Here is a 27,182-nt window from a genome sequence, read left to right on the forward strand (position 1 = left end):
CTTACAACTGGTAACCATCTGACTCTCATAAATTTCCTACTGCATAGAGAAAAATAATGAAAAAAATTGTGCAAGTGTCCTCGTTTGAGTACTTTGGTGTGATTATTGACCATCTGATGTCCCAGAAAGATCCCAGTGGTTTATTTCCGTAAAGAGACAAATATTTTTTTTGTTTTTTCCTGAGATGTTTTGACCAGTTCTTTTACTGCTTTCTCTTTAGATCAGCTTACAATAAACCATTCTAAGGCTGGCAAACACCATCACCCCTGACCATAATCATGCTCTGAATAGTTAATATGAACTGTGCCATTAAACCTTAAACAAAGAGCCCCACAGACAAGGGCCTCTTTTGTTAACCCATCAATTCTGAAACTCAGAAAATCAGCAGTATCATGAGGGCCTCTTCATGTGCAGTCCGTTGACGGGAAAACTTGTTTGTTACGTGTGCACCGTGTCTTCTTTGTTGTACACAAAGCTGCTGTGATGTAACTTGGATTCAAACATCTATTTAAGATAGGGCTGCAGCTGTCGAATATTTTTGTATGGGAGTATTCTACTGAATATCCCATCGATTAATCGAGTAATCGGATAAAATACATTTTTGTTTAGTTAAAGAGCAGTTATTTTTCAAATGAAATTTTTTCTTTTTAAGAAATAGATTTTTCTGATACAGCATGTCAATAAGAGCACTTGCTTTGGTAGCTCCAAAATTTGTAAACACACTTTGACACATTTTTTATGCCTTGTACATCTCATCAAATGTTGCGGACCCAAATGGCACCAGTTTCGTAGAATGACCCATTAGTCTCCAAACTCCAGAAAAGAAGCTAGATTTGTTGCTAGTTTCTATTTTGTATAAGAGGTAGCTTGAGGGGTCTGAAAACTCTCTTAATATGGCCTCAGCTCTATTTGAAATACCACTCCTTGATCATTTTTAAAATTAAACGATTCCTTGAGGCAGAGAAAATTACTCGAGTATTTTTTGTAATCGAGTACCTCGAATCATTCGAGGAATTGTTTCAGCTTTAATTTAAGATATGTATGTTGTCTTCCAGGCAGCAATCTTTGTAACAGTACACTACCATGTATTAAATCAAAATTTTGTAGTGACACAAATTTATCCTTTTAACACATGGTTTAGTTTCAGTTCTGATGTACTTCTCTTACAAACATGTTAGGTTTGTGTCTTCATAATCAAAACACAGCAATTGAATACCTTTTGATTGGAAAAATCCTCAAAAAATAAAATGTATATTTCAGAATATTTACTGCAAACTGAATGACAGCAGACTATACAAGCTCATTCTGTTGTTTTGTTAAACAAAATACAGATGTGTTTTAACAGCTCCCTTTAATCCTTACAGCAAACTCTTTTGACACACTCCGATAAATGAGTTACTTATGATCGAGTTGTCAAAAATAATCCAAATCAGCATTAATGCACACAGCAATCACATGCCTCTGTAGCTCATTCTTTGTTCAAGCCTCAGCTGCTGGCCAGAGATTGTGCTGCATGATGTGAGGAATAATTCCAGCTCTTACTTTGCTATCTAGAACGGTAAAAAGTTATTTTTAAGTATTAGAAACTTAAAGGTTTATTGTGTCTTCAGCCAGGTCAGTCCCCCAAGCTGCATTGACAAGACAGAGAGAAAGGAAGAAGATCTCAGTGGTAAGGCGAGATCAATGTCACAGGCCTTCTCCATGCTGCCTGCTTTACACAGAGGCTACCACTGTTTTGCTCTGGAATCCTCATGAGTCCACAGTTACAGTGTCACATGTTCACCCTATCTCTCTCTCCCTCTCTGTCTCACTATCTCATTGAAGTTAATCACTGTAGTTACAATAACTTGAATAATGTGGGGGAAAGACTGTGACCACAAAAAATCTTCTTTCCGGTGTATTTCTTGTCATGCACTTGGTCTTGTGAATGACCCATTTAGGCACAATTCTTGTTTTTCTTGTTACTTCGAGATGCTTCCTTGGCCTCAGAGTATAAAAGCAAGGGCAGAAGCAAAGATCTATTATCTGTTTGTCTTCCCTTACCAATCAAATACTGTTGAAACAGTGGTTGGTGTGTTATAGCCATTAGGGCATGAGGGGGTTTTCAAATTTTGTAATTCACGAGTGTTAATAAAATTAATCTCTCAGAAGCCTGTGAAATCACTCACATACAAAGCTGAAGATGTAATATCCATGTATCCTTTTATCAAAGAATCTAATGCAGATTTTTTTTAAAAATGATGCAGCATCAATGTAGAAGTGACAGCTTTGATTTGAAAAGATAATCATCATGAAATATATATATGTATTTAATCATTTTTAGGGATTTTTGAAAGATAAATCTCAAGTATATTAAATACAAATCCATTATTTTGTTTGTTTTAATGGTGCGCTTGGTGATTCAGAATATTGTATGTGCTTACTAGCCACATCCTTCCTGCAGTTCAACTCTTGTCCACAACAAGGCGCTCCACACCACCCCTGTGCCTACAGTCCCATGCAGGCTCTGTAGCCTTCAGATTGTCTGTCCTACTCAAAACAAATTAGGCAGCTTGGGAGAGCCAGTGGTCCTACATTTGGCAGCGCAAAGCTCCTTTACTGGGACATTGGTACTTAATCCTGACATCTCTGATCATTACAGCTGATGATGAAAAAATAAGAGAGCTTTACATAATCCCATATGCACCCACTTTTGCCCTGTAACAACAGACTCTCATCCTCACCTAATTACAGATGTCCAGTGAGCCCGGGACTTTAAGGCTTTGTGTTTTTTTTTTCCAGGTCACTAATTTTCACGGCTATGTAGACGAACAGATTTGTGTTGAGAAAAAGCAGTGTACTGATTTTGAAGCTGCTGCTAAATGAGATTATAGACTACTCACTGATGCTAGTTCTGCTCATGTTTTTTTTTTTTAAATGAGAACTTTGCATCAACTAGTTCACACAATATCATGCACTTGTTAAATCACCAGTAAAGTTCATCACCTCTGTAGATGGGACAATATAACTTTTGGATAATACTGTACAAAGCAGTGTAAATGATCACCACTGGCAGCAGCTAATTATTCTTTATATGAATTAATTGCTCCAATTTTGTCCTTTTATCAATCTTTTAGCCTACTTAATTATATAAAATAACAACAAATCCAAACCAGCTTACTGAATTGCCTTGACTTCTCTGGCCTACTACTGCAAACCAAAGTATTTGACATAATCACGGAAGAGAACCAAATATTCAAATATTAAGCCATAATAAGACACATTTTCTTCCTTTTTAATAACTTAAGCAAGCCATAGTCAATAAAGGGCTCTTCAATCTTTTTGAAATAGTGCAAGAGAAACCATGAGCTCTGCTCACAGAGGGCTAGGGATATGTACCGAATTAGGTATTTTTATAGGTACCAACCGAATTATGTCTGTAGTACAGAGTACCAATTAGCGTCAAATCAACGGTACCGTGTTTCAGTACATAAACGCATCCTTGTGACTGTGAGGAAGTGGAAGAGAAGGTGATTTTCTATGCTGGACATGAACACAGAGTAAGTGTTTAAAGAAATAAATGTATTAAATTAAAAAACTTTGAGATTTTATCATTAAACAAATTTATATTTATCACATAAACACACACAGAAGTACCAAAGTTGGTACCGTTGGGTACAGATACTGATTGCCAAGTACCGGGCATTGGTTTTGTATCTTTCAAATGTCCCTAAAAAGGGCTCATCTTACACTCAATGAAGAACCATTAAGCAAATGTAAATATATAATAAATTTAGGAGTATTTTAAAAGCATAAATTAACATTAAAGAAATAGATCCACATTATGTTTGCCATCAGTTTACACAACATACACATGAATGCGTGATAGGCCAGTCCAAAAAAACAGACTAAATGGAAATTAAAGACAGGGATAAAATACTCAACTGACCTGACTGGTAAAAACTTCCTATGTGCATAAATTAACATGTTTCTTAAGTTGCTAAAATGTTGACAACAGATTAGACGTTTTCTGTTTGCATGGATTTCAATACAAATTAACCACTATCTTTGTTTATATTCTTACAACAATGGATGAAGTATGCCATTTAAACTGACTTTAATTTGGAAGGTATATTTGGAAACAAAGTTGAAAAAAAAAAAAAAAATTGGCATAACAGAAAAAAGAGAACAATCACTGAGATGAAAAATAAAAACATGGAACTTCCATCAACATTAAGTTGCCAACTTTGGTATTTAAGAGGCATGTACAATAGTACATGTGTAATTTGTTTGGTTAGCTGTGTAAAAGCCTAAATTTTGTAAGTACATCATTTGTGCTTAGCTAAGCTAATAGACTTGTATTGTACACTCAAACTTACTATATTTCATTCATTTTTTTTTCAGACTTGGTATAACTTGTACTCAGTTAAGCCTGGAAATGGTGTATTAGGAAGTACTAAATTAATAAAATTGTCTGTACAGTGACCCTAGCTCTTAGCTTTTAACAGTGTCATACAAAGGTCTGATAATCAGCCCCACAGACACCCCCAATCACTAAGTCCCCAATGCTGATCACAGATTTGCTGAATCTGTTAGCATTTCTCTGTGATGTCCAATGCAGTGTAATTATAGCACAGGCATGACGGAGCTGGATGAGCAGCAAATGAGGATTACATAGGGCCAGGTCATTATGATCAGGCCGGCTGCATGGTACTGAGACAAATCTCATTTTAATATCCAGTCTACAGTTCTGTAGACTGGATATTAGCGGAGCGGTTGGGCTCAATTAGCTTTTAGTTTGGTCCATTAGAATACCTAAATTGATAAATGCAGCTTGCTTCGTTAATTCATTTGTATTCATCAAAACATGATGTTAATCTTCTGAGGATTTTAAGATCTCTTGTATATATTTCATCTGTTTCCTCTCTATGCATACCAGGGATTGACACATAGTTAGCCTGTTCTTGGTAACAAAGTACTTCCCTGTCTCTGTCTGCCAGAACTGTCAGCTCTCTAACAAGGTGTACATATTCACAGCTGCTGCTGCAGGAGAGCAGCCCAAATGAGGAGAGCTCAAGTAAGATAAGAGGGAAGAACCAGACAACAAGTGCATGGATACATCACTGCTTTTCACTGGTACCACGCTGCATGTTCCCAGCCACACAAAAGACAGCTGCTTTTGATTTATTTAGCTTCTTTTTGCATCAATTACTTGTAGTTTCATGGCAACTCTCACTGCTTAGACAGGCAGGAGTATGACTAAGGATGGCTCATGCTAGTCTCACAGGCTATTCACACATATACTCCCCCTGTGGTGATAGAGTTGCCTCTCTACAGTGTATCTGTATCTGTTTGTTCATGCATAGGAAAAGCATCAGTGACACGTAGATGAGTCACAGAGGCTAGTGTCTAAGCAGGCCACGGTGGGAGTCAGGAACCCTGCCACCCTTCTGCTCCTCGCCTCAAGGCACTACTACTCGTTCCCTCACCAGTCTCCCTGGTTACTCTAACGCTTACATACACACACATATGCCGCCTGTGTTTGTTCAAATACCAGGGATCCCACCTGATGGGCTTGGTGCCACGGAGCAGATGTTGCAGTAGCAGTAGGAGAGGGAGCAGTGGCAGCCTGGAGCCATGCTAATTATTGAAATGCTGATTGCTGTAATTGTTCAGCTGAGACCAATACAATTCAACTCTGGTGTTTATTTTGTGCTGTAAGGTCACATGTGAGGTCAAAGTAAGATGTGGGTTATGGCAGGTGAGGTGGTCCCTCTGGTCTTGTGATAACAAAACTTTAAGTTTGTAATATAGTGTAAAATTTGTATTGTTAAAGCATAAATGCTAGACTTTTTTCTTGTGCAAAGTAAATAACTTCATGGTTGAATTAACATAATAGCAGCACTTTGCTTCGATTTGCTGTAAAAGTCTTTCCTGGCCTGATGGTGTTAATTGTCTGGCAGACAGATGGAGCAGGTGTGGTTGTATATACAATATATGTCACACTCCTCTTGTGACCCAAAGGAGTTATCTCAGGTGCAACACCTGGAGTCTGTTTCTTCATTAAGACGAGCATCTCCAAGGTGATGGCCAATTAGAGAAGGTAAAACCAGGCACTTAAAGGACTCATGGGTGGATAGAGATCACATCTTATATCTCACTTGTAAATTGCTTTCCCAAATATGGTAATGGAGTACTTTAAATACTCATTATAGAGAAGATGTTAGTGTAATTCAGCACATTTCCTCAAACCGCCAGTTTTTTTTCTCTCTAAAGTTATACTCTCATGAAGGCTGGTGCACTGTCTCACCTTGCGGTTGGTATTGAGTCTCCTTTGCGCTTGAGTGTGTCCCTCTGTTCTAACAGCTATCTATCAGTTTCATTGCATGCAGTCTGCATCCTTGCAGCCTCCCACTACCCGCCCACCAGTGCTGTATCTGTTGCGTTATGCCTGCATGTACTGTGCACATGTAGTGTACACAAGCACATTTTTTTTGTGTGAGGGGCAAATGTGTATGTTTCCTGCACCCCCATCTGTAATAAAAGAGAGGGGGGCACCCAGGGAGATAACACCCACTGCAGAGCTGCCCTGGCAGGGGTAGGAGAGCGCAGAGGGTGCTTGCCCCCTGGCAGGATACTACTCTGAGAGGGGAGATAAGGGGCTGTGAGGGTGGCTGTGTGGTAGTAGGAAAGACTGAAGGGAGAAGGATGGAAGGAGAGGGAGGGGGGCTTCTTCATACATTTTTATGACCACATAGATAAGGTCAGTAGTGTGCCATCGTTACTAGGCAACACTGCGACCCTGAGTTGGATTGAGTTGTGAAGCTGAGAAGTCAGATATTCTTATTACAACAGCCCTACTTCACTTCTACTGTGTGTATTTGTTAACAAGCCTGTCTCTGTATGCGGATTAACAGAGGCTCTGAGCCATTGATCAGGTTATTACATTGTTATAACCGTACAGATAGCCTTACCTGTTCATAAACATGATGATAGTAACAGTGATGAAAAATGATGTCGGGGTGTTAGATTATATATTTTTAATGATCCAGTTCATGTGGGGATACACTCGGCTGTGGGTGTATTGATTTTTCCAGTTTTCAAGCAGAGAATGGAGGAGATGAAGACCAGGCGTATATGCAGCCGGAGTACAAATCACCAAAACCCACCCCATTCTCTCCCCTCTTTCTCTCCTTTTACTCACACTCTTCACCTTTACTCCCTTCTCCATCACTCCTTTCTCTGTACCCTCTTTTCCATCAACCTCGCAGCTCTCCTTCCTCACTTCCGTATTTCTGCCACTCTTCCAGCAGCCTTTCATTACCCCCCCCCCTTTTTTTTTCTCGCTCTCCTGCCTCTCCTCTTCTCTCCTCCCATTTCTGTCCCCTTCAGCGTCCTAGTTTAGCACGTCAAGGTTGGCTACAGATATGCTCCTCTGTGCCTTGGGGCTAACCAATGGGAAACCGGCTGGGGTTGCTGTAGCAGGCTGGGGTGCTGGTATGGTGAATTCAGAGGGAGATGGGGAGAGGTTACTGTAGTGCATGTGCTGTGGTCCATTCTGCAGAGTGGAAGTGAGGAGGTGAAGTATTCAGGAAATATGATGAAATGTCTTAACTCTGAGACCTGGAATCACTAATTGGGGCCTGGGCCTTAAATGGAATCAGCAGGTTTTAAAAAGAAGCTGAAGTCTTAAAATTTTAGGAAACTTGTCACTCACGTTTGCTCTCTCAACAATACACAGAAAACTAATGGAATTGTGAAACAAACTAACAAAAAAGTTCTGTTTAAGACATGTGCACCCAACCTCTATGGCCTTCTTCTTTATTGGCTGTCTTCCTGTATTCCTGTGTTAGACTGGCTTACAGTGCCCACTACTGACTAAGAGAAATGACAAGCATTATAAAGCTCAGCTAGCACCAGTAAGCCAGCAAGAATTGTTTTGTACAGTGTGATGCCTCTCCCTCAATCAATCTCCTCTTTTTAGCTTTGTTAAGAAAACAAAGGGAGGCACTCAGTATAATGACAGACATTTTGACTGAAGATTGAGGATTTTTGTCATTCAAAAAATGGAAAAACTTGAGATCTTAATTTTCCTACATAGAATTATAAAGATAGTATTACCTTTTTTTTATTTGTAATTAATTATTTTCTTTTAGTTTGCTTTTTTTGTAGCATGTGAACTCCTTCAACCCTTTTATAGCAGTCCTAATTCAAAGTGTGTGCATGTGCCCTGATGCTGACTGACCTACAGCAGTCCTCATCCCACAGGGACCAGTTGCATGAAAGAGTAGACTGTTTAGGAGGCACATCACTTCTGCCCTGAAGACCAGTAACCTTATACACACTCCTATCAGGAGCTACAAGTGGCTCATCTCTTATCACTGTCATTGTCTTAGCAAACAAAGGGGATCATTATTACAGCGCTGAGAATGTTTCTATTCTGAGTTAATGGGTCACATAGTGTAAAGGCAACCTGATCCTCCTTTGGGTCACCAAGGAGTGAGCCAGGCTGACATTTTGCTGATGATAGGCCAGTCTGTGTTTTGTTTTAAGAGACACTGGGCTTCACAGGAGTTGTCAAAACAAGAGGCCCCATCCTGAGGGATTACACAGCCCGTCTACCCACACGCCAGGGACATGGTCAGCCAGAGGGACAGGGAGAGGCAGAGAGGGGGGAGTGGGTGTGTGTTTATGGACATGTGTGGTGCCCTGCAGAAGATGTCAAATAGAAGAAAAAGCAATGAGGTGAATTGAAAATACTCCATGTTCCTAACATTGTAAATAGAATCACAATCAGACTTGAATGATATTGTGTAGGAGTATGTTAAAGAAACATGTTAAAACAAACTACAAGGAACACTTGATTTGTATCAGCTTATTTTATAATTGGTTTCACTCATGAAACACACTGTGTGTTGTAAACTGTCTAATCTCCATTCATTAACAAGGTAGATGACAGCACATAATAGAGTTTTCACTACCGGGTAAAAGCGCTACAAAGGCCCACTGTAAGTTATTTTATCAAATGGTCCCAGTTTAACAGTGGAAACTCTATATTCTCTATATACTGAAACAAATATACAGAAACAAACCAGACCATCATTTAGACAATTGACTCTCTGTTGTTAATTTTGTATCATAGTTTCTTTTGTATAAATATTTCTAAAAGAGTTACATTGAGGTGATAATATTCTTTCCGTTAATTGCACATCTAATAGAAGAAAATCACACAGACTAAGGAAACCTTCCAACAAAAAGTCAGTAAAATTTGCACAATCCCCCTGCTCTAAATCCCTCATTTAACTAGCCTACTTCCATTGATTTACATCTTCTTTGGTTCACAATAGATTTCCCCAGAAATAGACATCGACATCCAAACAATGATTTAAATACTCAGATTATGGTGCTGCTCCTCTTATAAATAAACATGATTTTATATTCGTCATCCATGCTGAAGTTGGCGGCGAAACAAAGAACACCAAGCACAGATTCCCTGCCAGTGTGAGTGTAAGAGTCAGAGGAGTCACGACCTTGGGTTGAGCTTCACTCATGAATTGTCTCATATGTGCTCTACTTCCTTGCCCGCATCCACACACACACACACACACACACACAGTCAGGGTGGCACATGCAAACACACCCACAGACACGCACGCATGCATGGCCAAGACTGTCTGCAGTGCAGCAGCCCAGGGGCCTCATTGTCACATTTACTTACCACTGTTTAGGCATCATGCCGGGGGGCTAAAATGAACTACACCCGCTTCCTCCCCCTACCCACGCAGTAAACCCCTCCAAATATCAACTCCACTTACATTCAAACCTGACTGTGGACTAACCATGCTATGCTTAATTCACAACATGTAAATATTTACACTGCAGAGATATCACCTGTTGTTTAAGTATGGAAAACTATTGTGTGCAGCTGATTGCCACAAGCTCAAGAATTCATTGTTTTATTCTTTTTAATGTTCCCTGGGATTTCATGGTGTTTGAATTATTAACAAGTAATATATGACTTTGAATTGTTATCAGACAGATCTGATCAATGTCTCTAATAATGCAGTTTTACTGTTAGTGCCCCCCCACACACACACACACTCCAGCAGACCGATGAATTTCATAACAGCAGATAAGTTAAAAGCCTTCGAGGAGTTCTGCTCTAACTTTATGATTTAAATAAGTACTATCAGTCGGGTAAGGACATACGGTTTTGCTGTTTCCCAGCTGCTGAATATGTGTTCCTCCTCTACACGCCTGAGTCTAATCTGTTGGTGGTAATCCCTGAATACCTCTGCACTGGTCACGGGGTCAAGGCTCTTGTCTTCAGAGTGAAAATCAAGGTATTGTCTTTCACATTATGAGGCGTGTGTCCAGTTGTACAGCTGTCTCCTTGGTGTGAGTGATAAACACCAGCACCTGTTGTCATACGGATGGAGGTCCCTGTGTGCCACTGATGCCAACATTTGATCTGTACGTCTAACTGTGGTCAGCTAAATGTGATCTTTGTTCCACCCAAATAACAACGGAGTCACATTATACATTACTCTCATGCTGGTGGCTCTTTTTGATGTTCTTACTCAACATGTGCTGAACTATGAGGTTTGTGTTACTTTAAAGCCCCTGAAGATAAAGAAGTGATTATGTTTTTATCCACAGTTTTAAAGGTTAAAAAGGTCATTTACCTTCACTAACTAAACAAATATAGAAAATGTCAACCCAGTTAATTCAAAATGACTCTTATGCTATGTGTAGTACAGATTTGGGCTTCATTTACACCTGCTGTGTGTAGGTAGTTGTAGGGTCCTTTGGTCAGTGTTGATCTTATCTTTCAGTTTGTTTTCTCTCCAAACACACACTGTGAAACTGTCTGTAGACCAGGAAGCTTCCACATGTGCAGTGTGTGTGTGTGTGTGTATAGTGTTTATATTGAACACAATACATAGCCCCATCCTTCAAATGCATCCTAGCATGATAGAATAAAAAGAGCCATATCGTCTTTTTTCAACACAGCTGATTCTGGTCTAAATGGCTGCCCCCCGCCCTTTTTTTTTTTTTTAATAGATCTGTTATCCAAAACAAACAAACTTAAATCATCCTTTAATTCACATGTCTTTACTTAGATTTATGTTACCCTCAAGTTTCCTAGTTTAGGTTTTTCATAAAATCCTGTTTGCTCAGCTAGATTACAACAATGCCTCATCTTCCCCTAAATGTCAGATGGCACCCTCTAATTCCAAAGATCCTATCTCTCAATCCCTTGAGCCCAAGCAGGATCCTGTTTTTCTTCTCCCTTTAGTTTTTGTTTGTCTTTGCCGGCGGTTAATGTCACCTTCAGTGGCAGAAAAAAAATTCTCGCGTTCACTCGTTGCTGAAGGCAGAACCAGAGGAAACAACATCTAGCTCTGGTATGGTTGATTACCTGTTGGGCATGAGAAGGATTTGCCTTTGGGATCATGCACAAACACAAACAGTCCTTGAACTTTACGGTGGAAATAAAGCAGAGTAAAAATTCAGAGGTGCCCTGTACTGTTCCCTGTGAAATTGCTCAGTAGCAGAAAATTTATGGCGTTCATAATAAAACTGTGACATTTTACAAATGACAACAGAAGCAGGATGTCTATTTAAAGTAGAAAAGATAATGTGTGATTTATTTGCACCCCTTTTTTTAATGAGCTTGAAATTTATTTATTTTTATTTTTTTGCAAACGATGAACTTACTTAACGATCCATGCCAAAAATATAAAGCCCAAACACAAGCATGACGTTCCTAATCCACTCTAAATGACAGGAAGGATCTCTGACCCACTGCCCTGATTCACCCATGTTTTCTCCTCCGTGCTGGACTAAAACTTGTTTGGTCTATCTCGTGACCTATAAGAAAAAAAAAACAAGATGATCCTCACCAGGTTACAGATTAAGTTCGTTACAACAGTGTTCAAAAAGGAGACAACTGTGAGGAAAGTGATCTAGATCTGCGGAACAGGACGCAGAAAAGTGAAAAAAGAAGGAGCACCTGAAGTCACTCTAAGGTGAGCTGGTACAGTTTGTTCTGGTACAGACTCAAGCAAAGGCTGAGCAGTGTTCGTGTTTGTCTGCTGCACAGGAGTGAACACAAGCAGACAAGTGGACAGGCACTGTAGACAAACATATAAAGACTAGTCAACAGGAAAGTACAGGCTGATCAAAACACTGGCTCTCGGATGCAGGAAAGCTCGAGTCATGCCTCCATCTATCTGGACTCAGAGATTAGACTAATCATTTCCTTCATATAAACATACATCTACTTTCACACAAGCATGAATAAATTGAGGGCGGACAAGATATAAGAACAGAAAATGGGTATCCTGAGGTAAATAAACAGGATTTCACTTTCAATATATTCTGTCATGTGGAAGAGAGAATGAGATGCAGACCAGCCCTGCTGGTTATATCACATTCAGTATAACCCAGCTCTGTGGACAGGCCCACAGGCTCCTGCTGCCTACAACAGCTACACCCTTGACCTCAAGGCAGGCATTAAAATGGAGTGGTGGTGGTGGAGGTGGTGGTGGGTGGATTATGGGGTTGAGGGAGGCAGTATGAAGCGTGTTTGTGTATGTGCTGGTGTGGGTGTGGGTGTGTCTGTGCGCCTTTGGGGAGGGGGATGCTTTGGCAAAACCCTTTTTTTTCTGAAACCACTGACAACATGCTTCATTGTCTTTCTATTTCCTTTTTGTTTTGTTGTTAAATCAATGCAAATTATTTGAAAGTGTGATTTAATTAGTCATTCCAGCACTTAGTTTATTAAATAAATAATGTGCGTCATTGGATGTCCTTGTACGCCCACCCCTGTAAGGAACTCTGCTCTGATCCTTTTTAATAGGAAAAATACCCCACTGACTCACTTCAAGCTAGATCCGGTCCACAATGCTGAATACTGAGTGCACCTGCACAACAGCAGACAGCGCTTTCTGTCTGAGCCGGCACATCTCCGTGCGTAAAATTGTTATCCTAGGTGCTTCGGTGCGTCAGGTGCAGCTCATTTCCTTAATGCAAATTGCCCTGCTCACGGTGTGCTTTCACACTCTCACCTCCAGTAGTATTTTGCCCTCAGGACAGACCGGTAGCCGCCTCTGCTCCTTTAAGGCAATGAGGAATTAAAGCGTCTGCAGGGGCAGGGAGAGGGTTACTCTGTGTAATGCTCAGAGAGTCAGTGTGGTGCGATTAGAGAGCGGCAGCGGGGAAGATGCGCTTGCTCGCCTCTTGCTGGACGCACAGAGGCGATGAAGATGATCTGACTTTGGAGTCTCTGAAAAAAACTGTTTTTCATTCTTATTCAGTCACTCTCTCCTCCCTTTTGGCTTCTTTGCTCTTTAGTTGTTTTTAATTTCTTATTTTTCTTTTTACCCCCTCCTTAAGGATGATCCGTCATTCACTATTTTCTTTTCAAAATCGGAGCTTCTGACATTTTAAGATTTAGTTCGGCCAAATTGTTTTTTGCGTTCATTTTTGTTTAAGGATCCGCTCTTACCCGGCTCTGACTCAGCATCACACACACCTGGGCTGGCTTTACCCCTTCAGCATCCTTTTGAATAACAGGGAGAAGCAGCAAGACGCGAAGGAGAAGAAGAGAGTCTGAGCACAGCTCTCCCCAAGACAATCACAGAGGCTCATTTATGATCCCAGCGCTAAGACAGGGCTCGGGGAAAAATAAGAGTGAAACGAAAAAGTATCAAGGATATATTAAAAGTAGAGACTCGGACCGGTTTGCGTAAAGACAGTGGCAAATGTTTAACCTTACCCCAAGCACACAGAAGAGAGACCCAGGGAGGCGCCGGTCGGAGGAAGAAGAGAAAGCATAGCTTGGGGGGATTGAACGGAGCAGGGCATGTGGATATTGGCTTTTATCTTTTTCCAGTGCATCTTGAATGGTAAGTTTCACTGACTCTAATTCAGAGTGCTTTTTATTTAAATTATTTTTTATTAGTGCTCATTACATATTATAAAAAGCAAATGAGTAGTAGACAGCCAAGTGACTGGAGAGGGAGGATGGGGGTCACCTGTGACCCACATGAAATGGATTTTATATGCTTGTCAAAAGGCTGACACCCTTGATAGAGGCAGAGGCGGGAGAGGCATGAATTGCGTTTTAAATCCTTCAAGCTCTCCTGCCAACCATTATACACATTTCTGGCCTTCACATACACAGTGAGCTGGATGAAAATAGAGGATAAATAATGTTTGGGCCTCTGTTTAATTAATTTATTGATCATGTTCATTGCATATGTTTCTAAAGTTTTAATTATTTCAATTTAATTCCAGTTTATTTGATCCATTTATGTTTTATGTGCTACCTAATGACACTTTCTGTCACAGCCATGTTCCACTGTGGCCCTTAGTAATAAGTGACGTATTTGATATAATGGACATTTGGTTTAACCCCTTCCCCTCTCCCCAACAGTAAGCACATTTTTTCAAATATATATAAAATGCATAAAATTGTGTAGTTTATACATTTATAGAACCAGTTCTTCAGGTTCTAATTTAAAAAAATAATACTAATGCTGAATATGAAATTGTTTTCATGGCTCCGTCAGAATCATACCAACATCCCTTCACCGCTTTTTGGCAGGAATTTCAATTTAGTTTCACGGTGATTATCTTAAAACGCACGTTTGTTGAGAGAAGATAAGCACACTTGGTTCACACAAAATTACTCCAACTTTCATTTTATTGATGAGGCAAATTCCAAAGAGGTCATATCTCAAGGAAATCCAAAAGTAGTTCACTAACATACAAGAAATGTGAATTAAATTTTCCTTTCAAATCAACCCAAGTCCCATCCTCCATTCAAATGCTGTATTCAAACACCTAGATTTGGTTGTGCATCTCGTTTGTGATTTTTCTTCTTAATTCACACTTGTATTCGCTTTGGTACATGTGCAGCATTGCAAACACGCATGCAGCATGCATATTTGTGTGCTCGTATAGTGTATCAATAATCAATAGCAGAAAATTGATACTGTTTATTGCATTCACTTATTGGCCACAGTCCCTTCTACAGGGAGGGATTATGGCTGACTGGGTGTGTGCAAAAAAACAGAGGAAGAAAAAGGAAGAATCGAAGACGGGGAGAGAAAGGAAAGAAAATGGAAACATGTTTGTGAGAAAACAAATATGGGGGATAAGATGGGGATTGTTCACATAGTGAAGCAAAAATCAAGCTCGCCGTGGCTGCATTCATATCAGAGGGTCAAGAAAAAACAAATTCACGAAGCAAAAATTTGAAAAGAGGTGGATTTACAGGTATGAAATACATTTAATCACATGGAAAGGCGGTGATTTGATTGTGCGTCCCCAAAATGGATTTCCCCCTCTGGCTGGGGTGATAAAATAAGGCTTCAAAATGGATTTTGTTATTGTGTCGTTGCTTTTTCAGCACGAAGGCAACCCTCGGTCCGTACCGTTTATTGACATTGACTCCATATAAAATGGTATCTTCCACAGCCCAGCTTGCGCTGAAACTCATAAAGAAACAATAAGGAATCCTCATTAATCATAATCATCTGACTCTGACATTAGATCAACTGCCATGCAAGATTGTGTCCGATTATTGCATAAGGGATTATTGACGAGGCCTGTGGCCAACAACTGATAGGGATTAAAGTGTCGATGGTGCTCAGTGCAGACATTACACTTTTTGTGTTCGTCACTGCAATCATGGTTCTTTATCACTTGCTGTTTCTGTTGCCATTTTATTTGATTTCTCCATCACTGTGTGTACAGGAGCCCTGCTACAAGACTTTGTCCTCCGCGGTTGGATGTTTTGTTGATTATCATGAAAATGAGGTGTTCATCGGCTGAGCAGGCGTTGTCAGAATGAATGAATGACCTTGTAGATAGAAGCCGGCGCAGCGATTGGATTGTAGACAATTCTTGCTGTTTCAGAGTTAGGCCTATCACATGCTCACTGGCCTGTCTCTATGGTAACCTCCTTAATGGGTGTCTGGGGCTGCGTCCGAAAACGTTCACTCATTCACTTCTCACTATATGGGGTAGAAAACTATATGGTGTCAGATGGCAGAAACAATATCAGATACTTCAGATCATTCGGGGTTATTGTGGGTGAGAACTTGTTTACTCTTTGTCTGCAGTGCATGGTGGGATTGTTTTTGTATTCTGGGTATAAAGAGCTTCCAAGACGAGTCAGACACCACAACAAAATGGCAGACCAAGGAACCAGTGGATTACAGAGTGGATGATTCAGGATATTGAGTTGTTATTGAGGCTGCATTTGCAGCCGCCACTGAAAAAGATCTTCTTAATCTGAATATCAACACATCCTGTTACATTAATACGCCTGTGGTCACTAACTTTCAATTAGTTTCTTTCCCATTCAGCCTTTTGGCCATTTCTTGATGCTAAGGTCAAACACAGAATCCAATTCATTGTCAAAGAAGGAATAAATGCAAAATGTCAAGTTTTAATCCTGTTTCGTATGAAGATTTCAAGTGATTTACCATTTCTGGCTTCACCGAAGGAAAATAAAGGATAAATTCACACCTGGGATATCTCTGCTGTCACTTGAAATGATCTGGATTATAAAAAAAGAAACTCTGGCATAATGTTTTCTATTTGAGTCTTTATACTTTTGCTATTTGATATCCCTATCAAAGCAGAATCCATAAATTTAGAGAAGAAACATAATTAAAAAAAAGCCCCCTCTAGGTCCCCTCTAGGCAAAACCACAGCAAGCTAAACTGGCCCATTCAAAATCTCATTCAAAAGCTTTAACGAGGAAAGGCTCCTCGCTCTGTCTCCATGAGCACAGAGATGATTAGCAGACAGAAAAACACAGCTTCACCCGATTCTCACCACTCCAAAGGACGTATCACCAACTTTTTAACAAATGAACATTTTATGCAAAGGTCAGCGGATCACACAATCAAAATTTGATCTCAATTATCTGTGACATTTCTCGGGCCAAAGGCAGATCCACTTTGAAATAGGAAGCTCTTTCAGAGCATCTAGCCCAGTGTAACTTTGGGTACAGTAAATAGCTGCCAACATCAGTTAGCCTGCCAATTTTTCCATGACCCCACATTATAAGAAACCTGAAACACTAGATGGAGATGCTACAGGGATCAGGCTGGATAGATAAATTGAACTTGGCTTTGAGTAGATCTGGGGAACCCGGTTTTTGCATAGTAATAAATCCAGAAAGAAGGCAATGAAGGCAGTGCACTAATGAGAGCTTCGTTTGTTGGAGCTGCGAGGTGATTCCAAAATATGACTTAGGATGGTTGAAGATTGGCTGATCAGAGGCGGCTCATAGTCTCTGAACTGACACATGACCAGCTCTACACTGCACTAACAGCTTTTAATGTGTTTACTGATATCAAATTAAGGTTTAGAACGCCTAAATTAGAGAACCCCATGAAAACACAGGGTGCAGTCAAGTGATCATCTTGTGCCGTCTTGCTCTAATATGAATATCTAATGGGCTAAACCCACTTAACTCTTGCTCACTTGTGAGTGTTATGAGAGGGTTTGTTGGGTTATATTCTGAACTCTGTGTGTGATTCCAGTTTAAAAGGGTTGCTAATGTTGGGTAATGGATGCCCTGATGTGTGATCTTAATAGATATCCCCTAGTTCATACATCCTCACCCGTAATGAGGGCTACTCTACTGTACCCAACTCCTCAAGCCTGTTTAGCTCCTAATTAGGAGCAGCATTTGGCGACTATGTGTGTATGAGTGTGTGTGCCTGTGTGTGTGTGTGTGCACGCACTGTGTTTCACCCAATGTAAAATCTAATTACCGATCACACTGTGTCTGTCTGGATTCCACTGAATCAGAGGTGTAATTGCGCAAGCCAGTGTGTAAATGTCTCCTGCATTAAAATGTTAACGATATCATTTAGCATCTGCAGGGATGAGCAGAAAAGCCCTCAGCACCCAGATGTAGGTGTTTGATCATGCGTGCAAAGTGAGGTTGTAGTACATCTGGCGGGGGTTTCCCTCTCAGACAGGGTTCTGAGTAGAGAGGATGTTTTTAATTCACTCAGCACCTGTCAAAGTGACATGTTATATTACTGTGCTGCACTGCACAGGTACTGTAGTGGAGGTGCTTGTTTAAACGCTTTATTTGACAGTTTAAAACAGACTAAGTCAAGGAAGAGGTACTTCTGCGCTTCTTTGTAGTAAGGTTTTAATCTTTCAAAGATCTTCAGGCAGGAGAACGCTGGAGTCAAGCAAACAGAGACATAAGACACGAGACAATCTGCATAAATGTTCCACCACCAACCATCAGAATGTTTAAAATTATCTTATTCTAACAGTCCTACAAAGTCAATAATTGTGGTCAACCAAGCGTTGTTTTAACAAACATTAGGGCTTCAGCACTATTAAACTAAAACTTCACCATGACCTAAACTCTGAGTTACAGCACTATACGGGTTGGTTAAAGGCTAAATAAGGACTTCATGCTATTGCTTCAGTCTTTAATTATTAAGTTTTATGTGGTTGATATGATACATGATGACTAACTTATTTCAAAAAGCTCAGGTTAATACCCGTTCTGAAGGTAAAGGTTTGGATATGAAGCATACACTTAAAATACTGTGTGGTCCACATCAAACTTCTTTTTTTTTTTTTTTTATATTAAGTATGATGTTTTTCACAACTCATTTGCAAAGTGAAGTATGCACCCTTAATTAGATTTTTTCCCATAATATTCCACTTATAACATCTACTCATCCTGATGAGGATCAGCTTGGTCCTAGAAAGTGAAAGACTGAAGTAGGGATGCAGAATATATTGATTAGTTTTGTCAGGCCACTAAAGACACCATAATAGTATATTATTTTTGAATACAATTTTCTTTAATAAAAACAACTGATAAAAGTTGCTGTCACCAACTTATTAAATAACTATAACATCCCAGAACATCAGGTGGCTCCAAAGTTTTACCAAATTGATTCCTTCAAGTCACCTGAAAAATCCTCGCTGTGATAAAAAAAATGCAACGAAGAAATATGAAGTAGCAGAAGCTGCAGCTAGCATAAGCACCAGTGAAGCAGTGGGCTGTGACTTTTTCAAAAGATCAAGTTTAAACAAATTTAAAGTGACCTGTAATTTGTTTGAATACCTCCCCTAAATACACACACACACACACTAACTTAACAGCCCGTCTGATGGAGGGGGCTCCATCAACAACTTTGCAATAAAATCTTAGCAAGGTAAAACATTTAACTAACAGTGAAGTTGAACGGCCGATCTTAACTTCTGATATATTTGCCAGAAACACAAGTCTATCAACTTGATCGGGATCGAGTGTGGCTCCTGGCACACACAGGTATTTACGAGCTAGCTTTGAGAGTCGCGGGTACCTGTAGCCCAGGTTTAGCCCCATTTCCACCAAATGGTCCGGTACAGATCAGTACAGTTTTGTACGGGTTGGATCTGGTGAAGCCTGATCCTGTTTGCGTTTCCACATCCAGCCGTGCCCTCCTTGGTAGGCAGCATATAAGTGAATAGAAAGACTGCTGCAGCCGACATTTTGAACAGGCAATTAGAGTTTGAACATGAACTTTTCACCTCATGTCCGACGATAAGCAACTGCTTGAAACTCGAATAAAAATTGACAGCCCTAGGCTGTAGCGCTGAATTGAGAACCCCAGAAAGTTAATGATAAATTCACTAAGTTTACCGCAGCTTATGACCCACTCTGTTTCCAAGAAATCATAGTAATACTGTTAGTTAACGGCCTGTTTTCAGCAGTAGCCAAATTTGTTGCTGCTGTGCAGACATATACCTGCCTGCCTTGTTTAAGCAATCACTACACAAATTCACAGTATGACCAACAACACTGTCAGTGACATATGTTTTGCCATGACCACATGGGTTTCCACTGTTAGTATGCTGAGTTTGTTTACAGTGGCTGGATCAGATCTTAACATAAAAAAGACATTATCACATGCACAGGTGTACTCGGGTTTGCAGTAAAAATATAAATGACATACAAGGAGTTCTTTGTTTTTGGTGTATGATTTTGCTACAAAATTGTTAAGTGAAAAGTATTACAGCACAAGAAAAACAGAACTCTTTTCTGTACTGGTCCTCATGAGTAGGTTTGTATTGATTACTGGTATCAGCTCAAAAATAAAATGCAGTCATAAGATTGTAGTCTTCTTTTGATGACTGGTTGTGACTTTTCTTAAAAACCTTTTTGGTGACATCATCAGCAACATACATTACACCTAAATGTAAGACTAAAAAACTTTTTTGGGGAAATTAACTAAATAATTCTGCAACCATAATGAAACAGTGAAACATGTTTAACACTTGAACATATATGACCATATTTTAGGATTATATATGAGTATTAAATTCAATCCCTTGGCAGAAAAAACACCAGTGCATTCCCTGCAGTGTACGCCCTGTTATATATGTGTGTGTTTTATTCTGCACATTTTGGCTCACACACTCCTTGCAGTCAGCTCCCCACCAGAGCTTTTGTTCCTTCTAGGAGACAGGTGGCAGAGGTGTGATGGGTTTGCTATCCATCACCCACCAAGACAAACATTCAGGCTAGACCTCATAAATACTGCCTCTTAATCCAGTCCTCCACATACCAGGGCCAGGCTTTGAACTCGACACACTCTGAGGCCCAAGGCTGAATTGATCCCTGAGACTTTGGCTTGGGCATGATGTTTTGTGGCTCACCAACATGTCTCTGTCTCCTCCATGCTGCATTTGTAATCTGTGTTTTCCCCTTATATTTCCAAAATCTTTCTGATGATTTCAAAACATGAACCCCCCTAAGCCCCTCTGCAACTACCCAGCCATATATTATTGCAGTACTTTTTACATTCACACTTTTATTACGATTTCCAGGGCACATCTGCAGGTGTTGTTTCTCTGTGAAAGCTTCCCATGTTTCTGATGCTCCTTAGTCAAATATTAAAGTAGGCAATGGGATAACAGGGAAGGGGAATCAGGATAGACAGGGTGACAGAAAGACAAATGGGTCCAGCTTGGTTTCTCGACACTGCTCTTTATTTTTAAACCTGGCACAGATGCTAAGATTTAAGACCAAGTAAGTGGCGGTTATTTTTAGCAGGTCATTTTTAAAGCGCTGTCATCTTGTAGGAGTTGAGCTAAGGTGTGTGAGAGCTGAATAAAGTGGGTGCTTTATGGTGTATTTGCAGATTTTTTACGTGCAAACACCTACATATCTTGGGAGGCTGATGGGTTTACAGTTTTTTGCATGCCTGTGTGTGTGTGAGCGAGATAGAGAGTGTGTGTGTGTGAGTTTAATTGGGGAGCTGGGTGGGTGGGGTAGGGTGTGACATGGAGTGGAGCCACAGGAGTCTGATTTATGTCCTTCCAGCCACTCATCGATCCCCAGTCCCGGTGTGAGACTGAGTGCATTGTCAATAATCTTAGCACTTTGTGGTATTCCTAGAATTCCCAGACCTCCTTTGCCCAGACTGCTGTGTGATGCTGCAGTACGCCATCTTGTCCAAGATCAAATAAAAGGGCACAGGGCCTGGCAGCAGTGCATTTGACTGTAGGGTAGTCTGGCAGTGAATAGATCATTCTGCAGTGGCTGTGCTGTTAAAGGAAATAGAGAATTGTATGTATTGTTTGTACAAAGGGAGGTAATTTGGACAGAGCCCTGCATGGCTCCCCAGAAGCATAAAACTGTTTACATGTTGCTAAGTGTCCCCATAGACTGTTGCCAGGATGAGCTCTATTATGTGTAGCTCTGTGTCTCTCTATCTAGACCATCCATCCCCACAAGTGATTATGCTAATTAGTGTTTGATCAGATGATTAAATTAAAACTCGATTCATCCAAAGTACTAAATGCTCAGAATACATTTGTGTCTGCTTGGCTGCCTTGCTTCACACAACATGAGTCCCTCAGTGTCCCATCCACTGGAGGTAGAGATGACCGGAGAGAAGAGAAAACGAGAGAAGAGGGGAGAGGGAAGAAATTGCTGTGGGGCTGAGGGAGAGATGAGGAGAGATGGAGAAAAACAAGGAAAAGAAAAAAGTAACTGTGTGTGTGTGTGTGTGTGTGTGTGTGTGTGTGTGTGTGTGTGTGTGTGTGTGTGTGTGTGTGTGTGTGTGTGTGTGTGTGTGTGTGGTTGGGGGGGGAGAGATGGGTTGCTGAAAGGAGCCCTGCTGTGGTCCCTTAAGTGTTGAATAAACATGCTTGGTTTAGGGAAATGGCTGCGATAAATGTTTAATATGATAAGTCCATAAAGACGGTCAAATGAGTCTGGAGTATTAAAATGAGCATGCACGCAGCAGCAGTAGCAGCAGCTTAAAGGAGGAGGAGGAGGAGGAGGGGGAGGAGGAGAAGGAGGAGGGAGGGGTTGGGGGAGGCTGATAATGGCAGGCAAAGCTAACAGGATGAGAGCAACCAGCTGCTGTGACATCAACATTAACACACTCCACCAGCTGCTGGTCACAGACATCTGCTGGACAAAACAAGGCAGCAGTATATCTCCAAAGGGCCACCATGGCCCTGTAATGACATTATCACCTGTACAACATTAGTAGTAAGGGCTGAACATTAGTAGAACAAAATTCAACTCAAAAGGGAGCCAGAAAAGTCAGAACTCGGGTGGAAAATGAGGACATGAGTTGTAGTGGGACCATTGGAACGGGCCAAAAGAATTAATAATAATAAAAAATATATATGTATACCTTATGTCTGTTTTTCATGTAACAGAATGCTTGTTGATTACATGCATCAAACATGCCAAATTTTTATGCTGAACAGGTCTTTAAATATAACATGACAACATGTTGAATATGTTTTCTAACACTGTATACTCCTACAGCACAGCAGTGCTAGCCTTCAATGCCTGGGTTGAGACACTTGGTTAATAGAGGAGATTGTGTTTTTTTTTTGGTTAATTAGAGATATTCCAACGTAACTTGAAGCCAGGAACAGGCATAGATACTAAACTTGCAATTTGGCTCTGACCTTCTCCTTAAAGTGATACTCTGGGATGGAACAAGTTGGGTCCTATCACAAGGTTTAGTGCAGAAATTACCCCTACAGCAGTGTTTTTATACAGCAGAAGCCCAGGGCGCACGCACCAAACACCCCCTCCCTGCTCCTCTGCCGGTTTCCTCTGCACTCAGACGGGGCCATATTTTACTTGACCAAAAACACAAATAAACGGACTCCCACCGAAAAAATCTGATACCAGTCTGAATTTACGCTTTATTTAGAGAATTTTCAGCGCGTTACTTTCACACAAAACACCGCTAAATAAGGCTCTAGTTCTCATCGTGTCGTAAAACAGCGCTACATCCACTGCAGAGCCACAGCTGGCAACGAGGCGCTCGCCACTTAGTGTATCAGTCCGCGCGCGGCGTGCCAGATATAAACAAACGCAGGTGGTCTGCCAGGACGAATTATGCAATAACAACGTGAAGATGAGTGATTATGAGAGCGAGGACGACCTGCCGTTCACTTTGCAAGCAAAGTGAAACGTGAATGCAGACCGATGTCAGATTTTTTGGGTGGGAGTCCGTTTATTTGTGTTTTTGGTCAAGTAAAAAATGGCCCCGTCTGAATGCAGAGGAAAGTGGCAGACCAGCAGGGAGGGGGTGTTCGGTGCGAGCGCTCTGGGCTTCTGCTGCACAAAATCACTGCTGTAGGGGTAATTTCTGCCCTAAACCTTGTGATAGGACCCAACTTGTTTCATCCCGGAGTATCACTTTAAGTCTGACCATGAGGAACATGAATCCTGCACTTTGGTGTAAGTCCTGATTTTTGAACAGATTACACCACCACATCCCCTACTCACCATATCTTATTTTTAAAGTATAAACATTTTTTTATTCTTTAAAACCCCAGTTTTTAGACTCATTGCATCTTTAAGGAGTAAGTTTGTGTCATCATCACACATCAATGTGCTGACTGTGGTCTATTTGTGGTATATTTAAGATTAGCTGACTCTCCTTCAGCTATGGGCACTAAAAATGAAAAAGCTACTTACTCTAGCATTTCACAAACCTGGGCTAGCAAGCAGATCCCAGAAACAAAAGTGAAATGAGATCCTTGCAGGCTAAACTCTGTCAGTGTCAGGTCGGCATCGTACACTGAAACCTCCAGGGACATTTTGTTACCTTCTCTGGCATGCAGGTGGACAACCGTCATGTCAAGACACCATCAACAGGGAATGTTTTGATGGCCCTTAACCTTAATATTTGGTGACATAATCAGGTTGGTTGTCCAGTATGTGCCATGTCTGCTTGCTAAACTGAGGTATGGCTTTTGCCAACAGGCATCTGTACAAGAATGCTGCTGTGTAATCATATTATCACAAGAGGCTGTGTATGCTGCGCATTAGATTAGTTTGGGGGGAATTTGATTATATGTACTCAAGTCTCAATCAGACTTGTTTTAATATAATAGTTAATTATAGAAAGAATCTTAAAGCAAAGACGGTTCTGACATCTGCTGACTGGAAAATGAAAAAAAAAAACATACTGAGGCCAAACTGAGACACTGAGTTCTGCAGAGGTGAAATTTAAGTTTACACACATATCTGGAAATAATTTTTTACCCCTTCTTTCTAGACTACTCACATCCACCTTATGCAGGGGTTCCCAAAGTGGGGGTCCAGTCAAAGGAGCAACATCCATTTTAGAAAAATGAAGCCTACGCAGAAGTGCAAAAAGTTGCATGAGGCTGGCTGCAGAAAGACCTGAAAGCACAACCACACCAGCCAAAAAACAGACTTTCACAGCATTAAAAGGTATATTTTACAGCCTGGTTCAAAAAAATGGCCGGGGTCTGAAACGCCACTTTTGCTACTACCGTACACTGTACAGAGGTGATTTTTTTCTAAGTAGGCAGTTTTTAAGTTATTAGGAATCTGATCATCTGATTGTCCAACAAGAGGCACAGCTCAGCTCACATGTCTGAAGGGCACCCTACAGCTGTTAGACAAAAAGCTCAAAGCTCACATCATACCCAATATCTGCCAACTGGCTTCATTTCAGTGTTTCAGGAACAGACAGGTGACATTGCAGAGACTATGTTCGTATTTTATACACTCTATGGACAAGTGCCACTGGGGGTTCACAAAACAATGATGGGGGGGATGTGAAATTCCTTCAAAAAATCATGAGCTTTTTCCAACTGCACATTTCATCCATTATTGCACAAATATAAACAAAATGGGGGATAAAGTTGATAAAGAAACACGCTGGGGGCCCCAGTCTCCATCACCACTACTTTAGGGGTTGCAGGCTGAAAAATGTGGAGACAATTAACAATGACTACTTACATTTCATTTAACTTGAAGAGGTAACAATTGAATATTCTTTAAGTTTTTTTTTAATGGGATTTTTAAGTTGGGGTTGAAAAAACAGGAAAATAAAATCAGTTGAATAACAAAGACAGCGACCTCAAAGGGTTAATTATGAAAGTCCTTCTCACAAGGCAAAATTACGATCAATTGTTAATCATAGTTGGGGGTTTGGGTTAGCCAATCAGATTTCAAAGGGGCCACCCCTGGCCACTGCACTGATCTGTGTGCAATCCTACTGTGCATGAACCTAGACTTAATTTGGAACTTCTGAGAGAAATTTTGAGGAATAATATTTTATTGAAACACTTGAACTTTTTCATCTACAGTTTCAACTTTACAAGAAACCTGTTGTTCTAAATATACTTAACACATATTAACTATCTGTACCTTACAATCACAAGACTGCAATATTATGCCTCTGCATCTGTGTGTTGTTCAGTCTGTTGTACGCTTCACAAGAATAAATCAACCCTAAAATGTATTTATAAACCTATTCGCCTCGTACTGTTTGTCTAAAGGATAAGCATTAGTTTTCTAAAAATACTTACTTTCATTTTTCTTAATTGGGCTGAGGAGAGGCATCCTCACAGTGCTGCTCTCTCTAGTTCTTGCCACAATTAGAGAACATTTTAATTAATAGGTGAGGTTGAAGGTGCTGAAAGTATGAATAATCTGTAATAACTTCAATCTAATTTTAAAGGGGGTTAAGTGCAGAAGATCACAGTGGCAGACAATAAATATATGTGGCATTTTGTATCAGACTCTATTTTTATTTATTCTAGTTCTTTCCTGTTTTCATTCCTGCTGCTTCTGAAACAAAACCATTGAATTGTACAAGTGGAAGTTTTTAATTCATCAGCAGCAGCAGCAGAGGGAGCTGCTTTAGTTTGCAACTGAATAATCCCTCATCAGATCCTCTCTCATGCACTCATCATCATCAGCTGCAGCATAATTTAGACATCAGTGTCTTTATCACTCAGTTTTACTAAAGTGAGAAACGGTCCAGGATCTCTGGCTTCCCCCTTGATGAGACAGGCTGCCTCTCCGGCCCATTTAAGACGTGAAAATAGACCGGGGAGGAGGAGACTCATCTGCTGTGGGGGCCTTGTTTCAGCGTTACCCGCCCCTCCTTGACATCAGAGGACAGATCTGTCGGTGTGGATCAGCAGCTTGCATACAGCCAGCCCTTTCTACTGTCACAGTACTGCTTAATATTCATGAGAGCAAATTGGAAGACATTCATTTAACTTCAGTGCATGGTGTATTGCCTCTGGGCAGATCAGATCAGTGGGAATGCTTACTCATGGACTGCCAGGCTCTGAATGGCTGTTGTTGCTGTCTCAGGGCTGCTACATGCTATTTTAGCCTTTGAGATCACACAATTACCTTTTCTGGAAGAGGATCATCAACTATTAAACTACACCTTTACAAATTTGGGTCAGGTCACACTCTGATTTTTAGCTGCTGTTGATCTTGCATTGTAATATGACTGCATTAATCAGTCCAATGCTGCTTTCCATAGATCCATAGATTAGGAACTGGACTTTGATAAGGTTGCTGCTCTGGCTACTGTGAGTCTTGAATGTTCGAGGACCAGGTATGATCTTCCTGTCCCAGGCACACTTGCCCTGAGGGTACAAAGCAGAGAGCTGCTTTAATTACCCAGGTTTCCTGCTGTCAGGTTGTCACTGTGAAGCACCCGGTGCCATGATACCATGCAGTGCTGAGTCCCCCACCGCGATGGCGATGACAACCCAGACAATGGCTTTGCTTGCTTAACAGATGCAACACAAGTGCCCTCTGAAATATGGGAAGCTGAATCAATCCCACTGTCTGTGTGATTCTCTCTTTTCTCCTCTTGTCTTCTTTTCCT

The 27,182-nt window shown here is 40.7% G+C and overlaps 1 protein-coding gene across 4 annotated transcripts in view; it reads left to right on the forward strand.

Annotated features, from left to right (window-relative positions):
- Positions 1-13,116: 13,116 nt before the first annotated feature.
- The window catches only part of dscamb (Down syndrome cell adhesion molecule b), a 124,741-nt gene continuing 110,675 nt past the window's right edge, over positions 13,117-27,182 (forward strand). For 2 of the 4 annotated variants that reach the window (XM_074678857.1, XM_074678859.1), the window contains exon 1: positions 13,117-13,892. In XM_074678857.1, the coding sequence (XP_074534958.1) occupies positions 13,850-13,892 (43 nt within the window). In that variant the 5' untranslated portion in view covers positions 13,117-13,849. The remainder of the gene's footprint in view (positions 13,893-27,182) is intronic. The other 2 variants (XM_074678858.1, XM_074678860.1) reach the window with 2 other exon arrangements.

The sequence above is a fragment of the Halichoeres trimaculatus genome, unplaced genomic scaffold (assembly GCF_033239565.1).
Source record: "Halichoeres trimaculatus isolate MK-OKI-2021-1 unplaced genomic scaffold, fHalTri1.1 fHalTri1_scaffold_9, whole genome shotgun sequence".
NCBI lineage: Eukaryota > Metazoa > Chordata > Actinopteri > Labriformes > Labridae > Halichoeres > Halichoeres trimaculatus.